This window comes from Octodon degus, unplaced genomic scaffold, assembly GCF_000260255.1.
Source record: "Octodon degus isolate 3935 unplaced genomic scaffold, OctDeg1.0 scaffold00170, whole genome shotgun sequence".
Classification (NCBI taxonomy): Eukaryota; Metazoa; Chordata; class Mammalia; order Rodentia; family Octodontidae; genus Octodon; species Octodon degus.
In genome coordinates, this window is record NW_004524746.1 from 4130348 (window position 1) to 4144124 (window position 13777).

At 35.3% G+C, this 13777-nt stretch overlaps 1 protein-coding gene across 1 annotated transcript in view; it reads right to left on the minus strand.

Moving 5' to 3' along the window:
• Positions 1 to 13777, minus strand: part of Cadps2 (calcium dependent secretion activator 2) — a 575996-nt gene that overhangs the window by 424243 nt on the left and 137976 nt on the right. The window contains exon 2 of the mRNA XM_023703422.1: positions 6945 to 7058. Within this exon, the coding sequence (XP_023559190.1) occupies positions 6945 to 7058 (114 nt within the window). The remainder of the gene's footprint in view (positions 1 to 6944; positions 7059 to 13777) is intronic.

A 13777-nucleotide genomic window follows, 5' to 3' on the forward strand; every position in this document is an offset into this window, starting at 1 on the left:
GTAAAGATAATATGATAGCCAATATAAAATTTTGTAAGTTACACCAATAATGTACTAGGAAACAGATGATCAATGACCTCTTTTAGCTAAAAACAGTCTTTCATATCTTGCTATTTTACTGCATTATACCTTCCAACTGCTTGTTTTCTCATTTACGTAACTAATGAAAAGCTTTACACCAAGGGGAGACCAGCATTTATTGTTTCCAGTGTGCTAACAAGGTTATGAATGTTTCTTTCATGATCTCTCACCTGTAAAACCAAATAAACAATAGAAACATTTTAAAATAGAAGCTTAAAGATGAGAAGGACTATTGCGTGAATGTGACAAAGGACACAAATGTGCAGCAATCCAGGTAAATGAGTGTGAGCACAAAGCACAAAATTCAACACAATTTTGGGATCATAAAGTGAGGGAAATGGGATTATTTGAGCCTAAAGCCTCCTAGAAATGAAGCAGTGACTAAAGTAGGAATAGAAAACATTAGAACTAAACTTCGGAAGATGTTTCTGAGATAAAAACACTACCCACGTAAAATAACGTTTGCTTGCCTAATGAGAAGCTAACTAAGTTTAGATGTTCAAAGGATATCACTGATTAAAGTAAAATGAGTGAAACGAAACAACCTCTAAAGAAAAAGACATTTAAAATAAAGGAGTACTTCCCTAATTAAAGAAGAAGTAGTTGCTGAATGGGCTCTGTGACCAGTTGGGTTTACCCATCAGAAGGTTATGGTGGTGCCACTACTCAGAGATCTTGCAAAGAGCACCTTGTTACTTGCCCACATGAAAGATATGGTCACGGTCGATCCCCGGGCCTGCCTCACCGTCCCTATCCCCAGGGCGTGCTGAAACAGCAATTGAGACTGGGCGTGGTGGCATGTGCCTGTAATCCCAGCTCTTGGGAGGCTGTAAACAGGCGGATTACTCCAAGTTTGATCTAGTAGTGAGACCCTGAACACCCTGTAGACCCTTCCCTAAAATAATTTTAAAAAAAGATATGGTCATGGGGACACTGAGGTCAGTCCCAACAGAACTGAGAGGCTGTGCACCTGATTGCTACGCTCTCTTAAAAAGATTATAAACAGATGGCATAACCTGCTCCTGAAGCACATCAACTGCCAAAATTATAGAAGATGCTGGCGTAGTATGAAAGTAGGCACCTCAGCCTACCACTGTGCACCCCTAGAGGGAACGGCACTCTGAAGCAACCTGTATGGACCTCTGCCCTCTGTGGCCATCCTGCTGGGCTAACTTTCTCGATTTTGACTGAACTGGAGGTCAGCATCAGCACACCTATAAAGAAGGGCTAGCCTTACATGAATAGAGAAGCAGAAGTAAGAAGAGATGAAGAGTTGGACAGAGGTGGGCATGCAAAATTCATGATTTTAGTTTCTTATAAAAATGTCTAAGAAACTGGGGGGAAATGCTCAGAAATGTGATTTCCTCAACTGCCATGAAACAACAAAATTCTATAATATGTGCATTATCTAATTTCCAGGACAAAGTAGCTACGGTCAAAAAAGTAGGTGACTCTATAGAGCACAGTGATAGGCAACGCCCTCAATAAAAATAGGAATCTCAGATGTGAAAACACATTCTCCAGATTCTTACAGAATGCTTAATTTCAAACACCACTCTTAAAATATAAAAAATATGACACGAACCAACAAAGCTAATACCAAAAATAACAAATGCAATGTGATGTGCAGAGCTTAATGCAAATTTGAAACCTCACTTTTCATTACTGGTTACTGGATTTCATCTGTGAGTGTATTGACCTTTCTTTATCCCCTTCTGCTATAGACTGCCAATCTTGGTTTACTTAGAGATAATCAATTCACTACAAAAAAAAAAGCAGGCCTCTTCCATGACATTATTTCAAAGTTTATAAAAAGATTTTGACAAGTCAAACATCCCCTGGAATATGAAAAGTAAATCTTTCCATTTCAGAGTCAAAAAATAACAAGAAATTTTCATCAAAATATTTAAATACTGCTCTTCTCCAGTCATCTCCCTCTAGTATATACACTTAAGACTAAAAACACATTACATATCAACTCTAAATTATATTATATAAACAAATCAAAAAATGACTTGAAAGGTTCACAGTTTTCACAAGCCAAACATTAAACTATCCATACTGAATTGGGACACAGAGCATCAGGGAAAGTGGACTGACACCTGTAAAGAATGATACAAACTGATCGCTAGTAACAGGAAGTCAGAGCAGATAACCACAGCTTCCTTGAGAAGTTGACTGAAGTCAAGTTTTTGATATTCTGTACCAAGAAAAATGTACATAAAGACTTAAAACTCATAAGGTGGGAAATTTTATTAAAGTTATAGTATCTAGCATGCTCGCTTGCTCTGTCTTGTCTGTCTGTCCATCCGTCTGTCTCTCTCTCTCCCTCCCTCCCTCTCCCTTTCCCTCTCCCTCTTTTACATTTTGCAAATGGAAGAACATCCCAGACAAGAAGAAAGAGAAAATGAGCAAAAACACACTTTAATGCTAAGTGCAGCTGGAGAAAGCTTGAGACATCGTCTGCCCCTTCTGCAGATAGGAAACAGCTGTACTGTACGACTGAATGAAAGCTGAGTTGCAGAACCCAGGAGAGCTGGTGGCTGGAATAAGGAAGGAGGGAAAATGCAGTGCAAATCCCCATCACTACTCATTTATGAACACGAATAAAGAACCCAAAAGAAACGAAAGGGAGCATGGTCTCTCTGCCTTGAATGTGAACGCCTCTCATTCTGACTGGACCAAGAAATAAGTAACTATCAGAGGTAAAGACATTAAAAAAAAAAAGAATGCAAAAGAATAACTGCAGTCTAGCACAGGGTTATGGTCTATTTTATGTGCAGACTATAACAATAAATAAATACAGATGAATGTTCAAATCCAAAAACAGATAAAGTATATGAACAAGTAATTTATAAAGACATATAGAGCTTCTCAAAGAGCAAAATTAAATGAAGTAAACCTAACATGTCATGTATTTCCTTAATAATACCAGTTTTACAGGAAAAATAATTTTTATAATGACATGCTAGCATAAAGTGTATCTGCCTGCCTTGAGGGCAATTTGTAATCTGCAAAAAGAGTTAGAACAGTGCTCACTGCCCTTCCCCCAGTTATTGCATTTGTACAAATTTATGAGACAGTCCATTTAAAAATATAAGTGACTCTTTGAACATTTTTAAATAGCCAAAATGCAGAAAACTTCAGATCCTAACAAAAAGAAAATGAAATGCCTAGAAATACGTACCTAATAATCTATAATTTGTTTATTTGAAATCATGTGTAGGAAGAACATTTCAAATTAGAGAGTTGTCAAGATATAATGCTATGAAAAAAAAACTTAAAGTGATTTCAACTTCAAACATATTCAATAGCAATGCTAAACCATCAATAGAAGTTATCTGTAGGCATTGACATTACAGAGAAAATATTCATGTCATTTTTTTTTTTTCTTTTTGAGAGGCATACCGGGGATTGAACTCAGGACCTTGCACTTACCAGGCAGGCTCGTAAGTCACTGAGCTATCTCCATGATCCCTGATAGCATTTCTTTCTATGACTGATACACTTGTTTTAAGTTACTGTAAAATTACATAAACTTTTACTCATCTTAATATTTAATTACATATTGCTTCAATTAAGAAATAATACCTTAAAGCAATATCTGAACAGAAGCTTCTCTAATTACCTCACATTGACTATATTTTGCATAAAATTATGCAATGGGGCCAAAATTTAGAGCTACAATTTTTTGAGATAAAAACAATTATTTCTGAGTTTCACAGCAAGAGAAGAAAATAGTGAAATTGTTTTTAACTCATGAAAGGAATTCTCATTTGTCTCATTACACAAGCAAGAAATCTGAACAGCTAACAGCAGTGATGTCAACCGTGATGTTAAGCTTTATTTATTTGTTTATCTATTTTGGGTGAACCGGGGCTTGAACTCAGGCTCTCGTGCTTGCCTGGGAAGCGCTTATTCTACTGAGCCATCTCCCCGGCCCCTCTTTATTTTAATAATTCTTTTGTAATTATTAGTGCTGTATAACTCTCATTCATGCTTTGGAACTACGAGATGAAATAAATAATCAGAATACGAAAACCACACGCCTTTTCTTCAAAGCTGTGAACAAAGCTAAGCTCCCAAGAACAAACACAAAAGAAGGGAAAACTAAAAAGTTCTAACATCCATTCTTTTACAATAACAGAACTTAGAAGTTTCTATTTCACTGAAAGCAGCCGTAATGTAGCTGCACACTGTGGACATCTCAAGGAGAAAGGCCATCTACATGTCCCCGTACCTGGTATCAATCACCCTGTCATGTGGTGCATGTGGACAAAATCCCTCGCATCCCATGAAGCAGACGCAGGAATCCGAAGGGAAGAACAGTATGGGCAAGTATGGGCAGTAACAAACTGATGAAAAGCTATGCTTGCCGTTTGCAGCGTCAGCTTAAGTTTCCCAGATTAACAAGAGCAAAAACAAAAATGATACCACCAAAAAATACTAAATGCTTGTAGAATCAGTGTCCGTTTCAAACCTTCTAGTCAGTAAAATGCTTAAAGAAAAAATTGTACAAAAATGGAAAGTACAGCAAAATCTATCAATAATAAGCTACCATCAAATTACCTACGTTGTAACCATTAACTTTCATTATGAAGTAATACATGCCAACTGTCTTCTTTCCTTCTTTTCTTGTTCTTATCCTTAACTACCATTTTGTCCATGACTAAAGTAGTTTAGGTACTTCAGGCCATTTTTTTAACTCTACAATTATCATAATGAACAATACTGATATGATTTTTTTTAAAAAATTATTCTCATCACATTATAGTGTTTAAGACAAAAAGTTGTAATCGAAATTAAATAGTTATATAGAAGTATATACTGTTATGTAATGTATGGCAATAGAAAAGCACTGATATAAATACATATTAAGTTCATATTCTGATACATAATTATAATCACATAAACTGAAAGAAGTATCAGGTACAAAACCATGAAAAATCAATGGCATGATCTCTTTGAAAAACATGATTTACCTTAAAAATAAAGAGCCATGAAAACAATGTTTTCAGTTAAAAATTGTGAAGGAAATGAAACATATGTTGGGTTTCATACTAAGATCCTAAGTGTTAAAGAGATGTAACAAAGATCAAGTATACCACCAATATAATAGATGGATGCCTCCCTCATCCAGTGGATCAAGCCCAGAAGGTACTGTGTATGAGACAAACTCTTTATAACTGAGCACATTTCTAGTCCCAAGAAAAGGCAGATAACTCTTAACTGTCTATAAAATATACACAGATACAACCAAAATTAAAACAGCAATTCATAAAAGCACTCAAGATGTATATATGAATGAGAGACCACCTTTCTCATTTTCCATTTCCATCTTAGTCCTAGCCTTCCTTTGGGAGCCCATACAATACAATCAAGTCTGTCTCCAGGATAAATATCTTCAGATCCTTCAAAAGTAACCCACATGTGATACATTGAATGTTAATAAATTTGTACTTGTCCACATCTTATTTTACCCAGAAAAGAGGCCAATCCTCAGGTAGACTACAGTGAGAGTGTGCTGTCCCTTACTTGAGTTACATTTTTATTAAAATAACTTCATTTGAGCATTTTATTAAGTGTGTTCACATCATATTTTCTAAACCCACTTATTCTGGAATGATTTTATACTTAAAAAAATTTACAAGGATAGTACAGTGAACTCCTTCACCCCTTCATTCAATTTGTTCCCTTGTGCACATAGTTTCATTTTTCAAATGTATAATTTTTATTTTTAGAAATGTACTTTCCTGAGCTACATTTCCTTCATCTTCAATGCAGACATTTTGCTTTTTATTTGTTTCATTACATGATGTAAAAAGAAGATCTTAGTTTTGTTTCATTTTTAAGATCTACAGCATGAATTCATCATGTGAGGCTCGATTTACAAAATGAAGATATTTTGAGTCAAGATTCTGCTAGACAATATATCCACTGTTACCGCCAGGTTTCTGTCATACGAATACTTGGTAAGCAAGATTCCCACCTAATTCAATAGGCAATGGCTTAAGGTAATATAAACTTCTATAGAGTTGCAGTAGGAAACTCTGATGCAGACCTTTCATGAATTCTGAATCCAACCAAGTATCTGTATATCCAGTTACTTTATGTTGTACACAAAATATCCCTTGCCTAAGAAAAGCTCAGAAGTATAGTGACTGCACATTTTTTCCTAGTCTAATATACGTTTATATGCTGTTTCTCCATCTGCAACTTTAAAGTATCTGAACAACTGATGTGACCTGTTCCTCAAATGACTCTGAAATGCTCAAGAAAAAAACAAGAGCAATAAACTTAACATCTATTAGCAACTCACTAAAGCAGTTAATAACCTTGTGTGAAATTCTGCACTCATAGGAAATCCATAGAGATTTCCCAATAAGTTGCAAGCTAAAATTAAAAAAAGAAAAATAGAAAGATGGTATTGGTAGTACTATTTCTTGAATAAGAAAAGAAAATCCAATTTATCCTCTTGAAATTAGGTACTCGCCTTAATTATTATAAACCTTAGGGAACAAAATGGAATGAGATAGCAATTTACTATTGAAATCCTGATTAAAAAGGATAAATTAGACATGTGGACCTAAAGATAGATATTCTCAGCTATATCAATAATTGCCAGAAGATTTTTCTAAACAGTTTACTTCTCCTCATAAGATGCAAATAATTTTAAATTCTGTTTATCTCTTAAAACCAGGCTGTGGAATTAGTTTTTAAATTGCAAAACAAAATTGATACTTTCAAGAAGGTTGCAAACTCACAGACTTTCTGTAATATCGTAAGGCTTTTTAAAATAGAAAAGACATTTAAAAATAATTCTAAAGTACCCAACTACTGAAAACAAAGCTCTTTAAACTTACCTCATAGTAACTCCGAACTGCATTGCAAAATGCTTCATCAGCTACAATCTGGGTGTCCCCATTAAGGAAGGCCTGGAACCGTTCTTTCAGTAATTGCAACTGTTGTTTGTTAAGCTACAAAGAAAAAATGAAATAAGATGATAAATAAACTGAGGCATGAAATATAGAGATTATCAAAAGATGTGTGTGTGTGTGTGTGTGTGTGTGTGTGTGTACAATTTGATACCTAGAGTTATCTTCATAGTAAAGAAAGTGAAATTATCCTATCACATGTAGTTATAGCTTAACTTTAAATGTTTTAAGTTACTTCCGCAGGAGCCCCAGAATCCTGCTGTGGACACAGAGTCCATATATCTACTTCAGAGAGAATTCCTGCGATAAGCATCACAGTCTCTTTGCGGAGACAAGAAAATCTACACTTTGCATGAGAAATTAACTACTGTACAAAATTCTCCGATATCCTGCAACAATGAAAGCTGAGAGGGTAAGAACTACTACAAATGATCAAATAACACCTTGGATAGAAAGAAGGATGGTTGTAAAGGACAGATGGACGCTGAAAAACAATCTTTGGGGAAAATCAACCACTGGTTAACAGAAGCTCGGAAACTATGAAGAAAAATACATCAATTTCTGAAGTGAAATAATGACTAATGGCCTGATGTGAAATAAAGAGAAACACTAAGGACATAAATCTAAAGTTAAAAACAAAGAGGCAAGAGCATAGCACATCTTCTACCAGACTGAGAGGAGTTGGAAACCAGGAAGCAGAATACAAAATTATAACCAGAGGTCCTTAGCCTGGGTCTAGCTCCTATAGTTATCATAAACGGTAGCTTAAACATTGGCTATAACTCATCAAACACGTTCTCTAGTTATTATCTGCAAGCACAGTCAACTACTTTATGTGTAGACTCCACTGTAAAAAGAATGCATACGATCTCTTAATACACTATGAATTTCAAGTCGGCAGGGAAAGGCCCATGACCCTGAAGTTCATTGATGATGGAGACTGATATAGTCACTAGAAGTATATGAGTTCACACAGAAGCATTATTTTGTTGCTTAGAGAATGATTTAATTTTGGAAATAATGTATATTGAAATAGATAAGGAAAAGCAAAGGTGGGATCCTTCCATTTTATTTGATCCTGCTCAAACTTCATTAAAGAATGCAATCTAAGTCTGAAATCCACTGTGACATATGAAGCATTTGGAACATGCTGAGGATCAAATGATTAAAGGATTAGAGAAACTAAACAAAACTCGTATGAATTAGCTTCAGAAAGAAGGCTGATATGAAAACGTTTAAATATCTTCAAAAGTCTTATAAATGCCATAAAAGGTACAAGCTGTTTCTGATAGAATTTTATTTAGGAATTTCTTTTGCAGTTCTGAAAATAGAGTCTAACAAATAAGGTATGCTTAAAGAAATGTCACTTGTAATGATGGACTGATAAAGAAGTATCCTACTGTGGCCAGGTGTTTAAAAAGTCAGCCTTTTGTTCTTGGGGAGAGAAGACCATTCTATTTCTGTCCTTAGGTTATCTCAATTTCAGAGGAAGCTAAACCAAACTGAAATCTCCATTTCAGGGGAAGCCAAACCAAACTGCAGGAACATCCCGAGGATATTACAACTGCCGTCTACATAAATATGAAGGAAATGAAAGCAGGGAGCTTTTGTAGAGATGTGTGCTGGCAAGACAAAATAAGCCCATGACTAGCTCTCTAATTCACAAAAGGGACAGATGGAACTGGGGCAACAACTGCTGACCATGAGGCAGCTGAGAGCACGTTGGTTCTCAAGCTAGAGGAATCAAAAAGGGTTTTTCCGCAGAAAGCAAGCATCCAGGCCAAATAATGGAAAGAGAAACGCATGTGAAAATGACAAGGAATCAGAGATTTTAATGATCATTTGCACAAAACCAGAAAATGTGTATTTCTTTTTTTCATTCTCCTTTCTTCCACTAAAGACATTTTACTTTTTAAAAATTCCTCTAAAATATTATCTTTCCAGTCTAGTGTAATTTCAGTTAAGTTTTTATAGTAACTATTTCTTGGTAATTATGGTGTGAAAAATTTAAGGTTACTGATCAAAGAAAGATAATTAACTGATCTCAGAAACTGTAACAAAATTGGTATAGGTCACAAAAGGTATGAGAAACACTTAGGTAAGTATCATTCTTCAACATTTATAAATAAAAAATGTTTATATTTACATTTAAGAGATGCAATGGTGTCACATACTACTAATATATAAGTCAATAAATAGATACTATTATAGAAAAGCAATCTATTTTTCTACATATGCAAGACCAGAACAGAAAACAGAAACTGAATTTAATATAGAGCACTAAGTATAATTTTCAGAAATCAGTTTACTAAAAGCTATTTGTGTTATGACAATAAACGACATAACAATAGGTCAAAGGAATAAACCCAAGAAACATACTCAAAGGCAACCAGAAATGTACTGGATAAATACTGCATACTGTCTCAAAACAGTAGTAAATGATCATCATATGAAAAGAATGGCATTAGAATAACTTAATCGATTTCCAGAAGGAAAAAAAAAAAAAAAAAACACTGCACCGTAACTTACAATGTAGGGGGTTAAAGAGTTTAAAACTTTTAAGATATAAATATGGTACTACTAGAAGGAAACATGAGAAAATTCCTTAACATTAAAGCTAAGATTTTTTTTACCTATGACTTAAAATCCAAAAATCCATCATAAGAAAGCTGAGAATCCCAAGAAATCTAACACTATATATATAATTAGTCAGAAACCAAAATAAAGTAAGATTTATCTCAGGTGTGCAAAGCCAGTTCGAAACTAAAAATTAGTATAATAATTAATATATTCCATCACATCAGTAAGTTAAAAAAGAAAAATATACAGTCACATCCATATATATATAGAAAATGTATTTGACCAAGTCTAACATTAATTTATCTTGTAATAAGAGAGGATTAGGTATAATATTTTCAATTAGATAAAGAACATTTACAAAAACCTATAGCTAACATCATAGCTCATGGGGAAAGATGAGCAGCATCCTACTTTGTGGGACAGTCTGGTGTTACCTTTCAAAACTAAGTCCAGTGACACCATCCAATCCAAAATACATATATTGATATTTACCCGATGAGTTGAAAACTTAGTTCAAAATATCAAAATGGAGGTTGGCAGCAGTTTTATGATGCCCTTAAATAGGAGAATGGATAAACAAAATATGGTACATTCAGACAATGAAATATTTAGCACTAAAAGACATGTGCTACCATGCCCTGGAAAGACATGGAGGACGATTAAAAGAATACTATGGAGTAGAAGAAGCCAATCTGAAAAGACTTCCTACTCTATAAGTCAATTATATGACATTCTGGAACAATCAAAGCTATAGAGACTGTGAAAGGATCTACTGTGCCAAGGGAACGAGGGAAGAACTGGAAGAGCATGGGCAATTCCAGTGAAACTTCAAGCGACACCATGAGGATGAAAAGATGCCACTAGAAATTTTTCCAGATCTGAAAACTGTACAACACCAAGAGTGAAAACTCATGTAAACCATGGACTTCCAGGTGACAGTTATGTGTCCACACAGGCAAACCCATTTAAACAAACATGCCTCAGGTGAGGAATGCTGACAACATGGTGGGCTATGGATGCGTATGTGGAAGCAGATACACAGGACATCTTTACTTTCTGCTACTCAAGAGCAATATTCTTATAAACCTGAAACTACATTTAAAAATAAACTATTACAAAAGACTCTCAAAAGTGAGGTTTAACATTAAGTTTTCCATGGCAAAAAAATAGCATAAGCAAAATAAAAAAGGACTTGTTAGAAAAAAATGTTTGAAGGATGTGAGGAGATAGCTTGGTGGCCTAAAGTGCCTGTCTGGCAAGTGCACAGTCCTGAGTTCAATTCCTGGTCTTGAATGCTGTTCTGGCCCTGGAAACCCTGGGCCAGTTCCAAAGTGGGGTGTGCTCACTCTCAAGTAAATCTTTGTTTTAAAAAAAAAAAAAAAGGTAACAAATGAAAACAAGAGACAAGAAAAAAAATGTCATAAGACTGTCCTGCTACAATGTTGCATATGGTTAGATTTCTAAATTTCTGTGTAAAAATATGTAATTGTTTATTTCTAATTATTTTACTATTTTTTTATTCTTTTTTTTCACATTCTGTATGGATTTAAAGTTCAGCATATCAAATGATTGATGGATAATACCTGATCCATGTTATGTCTAAGGTGTCTGATATTCAGATAGATACTGATGTTAAGCTCAACAGCCTATGTTATAGGGTAATAATATCATTTAGCTTCTCTTCTGGAGGGTTAACAACTTAAGTTTGCAGACCAAAAATTAGAGCAAAAGAAAGACTACAAGGATAGCCAAAATTTGGCCCTAGCCTTTCAAGGTCAGTGAGGACTCAGGACATAAGACAACCTGTACTGTAACATCCTGTAACTCAGATGGTGTCCCAAATTTTCTGATCAAGGAGATTATGGGGCCACAAAGGAAAGTGAGTGATTATGTAGAGTGTGCCTAAGGAGAATCACCTGGAGAGAAAACATTCTCTCAGGCTTTCACAGAGCAAACTGGTCAAGCAATGGTCGTGACTCATCCACATGGCTGACACCTACTGTCTTAGTTACTCTTCTCTCGTTACTGGGACAAACACCTGACACTCAAAATGAAGGTAGAAAAGGTTTATTTAGCTCACAATTACTGGAGGTTTCAGTCTATATTCAGCTGGCTCCAATGCAGAGCAGCACACGGCAGTGGGCAACCTATCATGGCAGCAGCAAAAGGCAAGAGCACAAAAGGAGGAGAAGCAGCAGCTCAGGCAGCTAGCTTCTCTTCCCACCTTACATTATAATGCCCCAGGGCAGGTGCAACATCCACACCCACAGTAAAGGATCACAAACTGCAGAAGCCACCCCAAGACTGCATGAGGCTTTGGGGGGACAACTATACAGAAGCCATAACACCTACAAATGATCCACAAACTGCTATACATGATTTAAGGGTAAGTCCTGAGGGGATGTGATTGACCTAGTCAGATACAAAAGTTACATTTCTTGTTACATAGGTCTTGCTTTATCTTGGTCTTAGGCATCCAGCAGAAAAGTATAAAAACAAGGTATAAAAAGTAAAGCCATATTAATATGCTGAGCTATAAAAGTTTCAAGTCAACAACTTCTGAGATTGCCAGTCATGAGGATAACCCACTACTATTATGGACTACTGGACTATATTGAATTACTGTGCTGAATTCATGTACTTATAATACATGAATGGCAATGGAATACCCATCTCTGACAAAAGTAAACAAAAAGGGAGATAAAAATGATGGACCATTTTGTGGTGAAAAAAAATATATATGTATATACAAAATAGCATAGATATACAGCTACTGTCTCTTAGTTCAATGAGAAGAAAGCTTTAAGCTAATAGTGTTTGGACAAGATATCATGTCTGCATCTTATACTATGAATAACTACTACAAAGACAACAATATTCAATTCATTAATTATTGTAACTACTATTAACCTGTTTTGAAACTAACTCATTGCTACTTCTTTCTCAATAAAATTATTTTTTTTTAAATGGGGTGTGGTGGCACAGGCCTGTTATCACAGTGCTTGGAAGGCTGAATCACAATGATCACTGTAAGTCTGAACTGCATACAGAGACTGTGTATCAAGAGAAAGAAAGAAAGAAAGAAAGAAAGAAAGAAAGAAAGAAAGAAAGAAAAAGAAAGTTGTAGTTCCTATCCCAAAGAACTAATTTCTAACCATAGAAAGACCTTCAGAAATTGCTAAGAACCTGACCATTCAAGCAAGAGGAAAACAAGAGGAGGTATGTTCAGAAATACCCTTTTTTCTTTCCTTTTCAAAATGTGTGTAACAGTTATTTCATTATAGTTATTCACACGTTAATTTTACAAAATAATGTGTTACCGTGGCTTTTCTACACATGCATATAAAGGGCTTTGAACATATCGACCCCCCTATTGTCCTCTTTTGTCCACCTCTCCAATGGACCCCTGTCCCTTCCCTAATAGTTCCCTTTCTACTATCATGTCATCTTCTTCCCCTTTAGATTTCACATATGAGAGAAAATATGCAGCGCTGGTGTTCCTGAGTTTGCCTTGCTTCCCTTAACATGACGGTGTCCAGTTATACCCACTTCCTTATAAGTAACATGGCTGTGCTCTGTACTGTGGCTGAAAATACTCCACTGTGCATACAGGCTGTGTGCTCTTCAGCCATGCACCTGCTGATGGACTTTTAAGCTATTTCTATAGCTGGTTATTGTGACTAATGCCACAGTAAACATGTACACCCAAGTACATAAGTCCGCAGGCATAGCTCCTGTAGACTGCCTTTGACTCTGGGTTATAAACCTAGAAACTCTATGACTAGATCATATGTAATTTTATTTTTTTATAATGCAGTTTAGAATATATATTCCCACCAATGGTATACAGCATCATAGTCCCTTCATCCTGACATCCTTCCCAATATTATTTTTTGTTTTCTTCATAACAGCCATTCTAACTAGGTGAGATGGAATTCATGTAGCTTTGAATTCTTTTTTGAACAGTGACTCTATGCCAAGAAAACATACTTAAGTTCATTTATGACAAAATGCAAACTAAAATTGAAAGGCCATTATTAATGTTTAGAAACATGTAAACTGACACACTAGAATTAAGGGGGAACATGGCAATAAATACATATATAAGTATTAACAATTTCACTTTGGGACAAATCCTACAGATATGCCTGCATGCATGCAAAACAACTATATATATATAT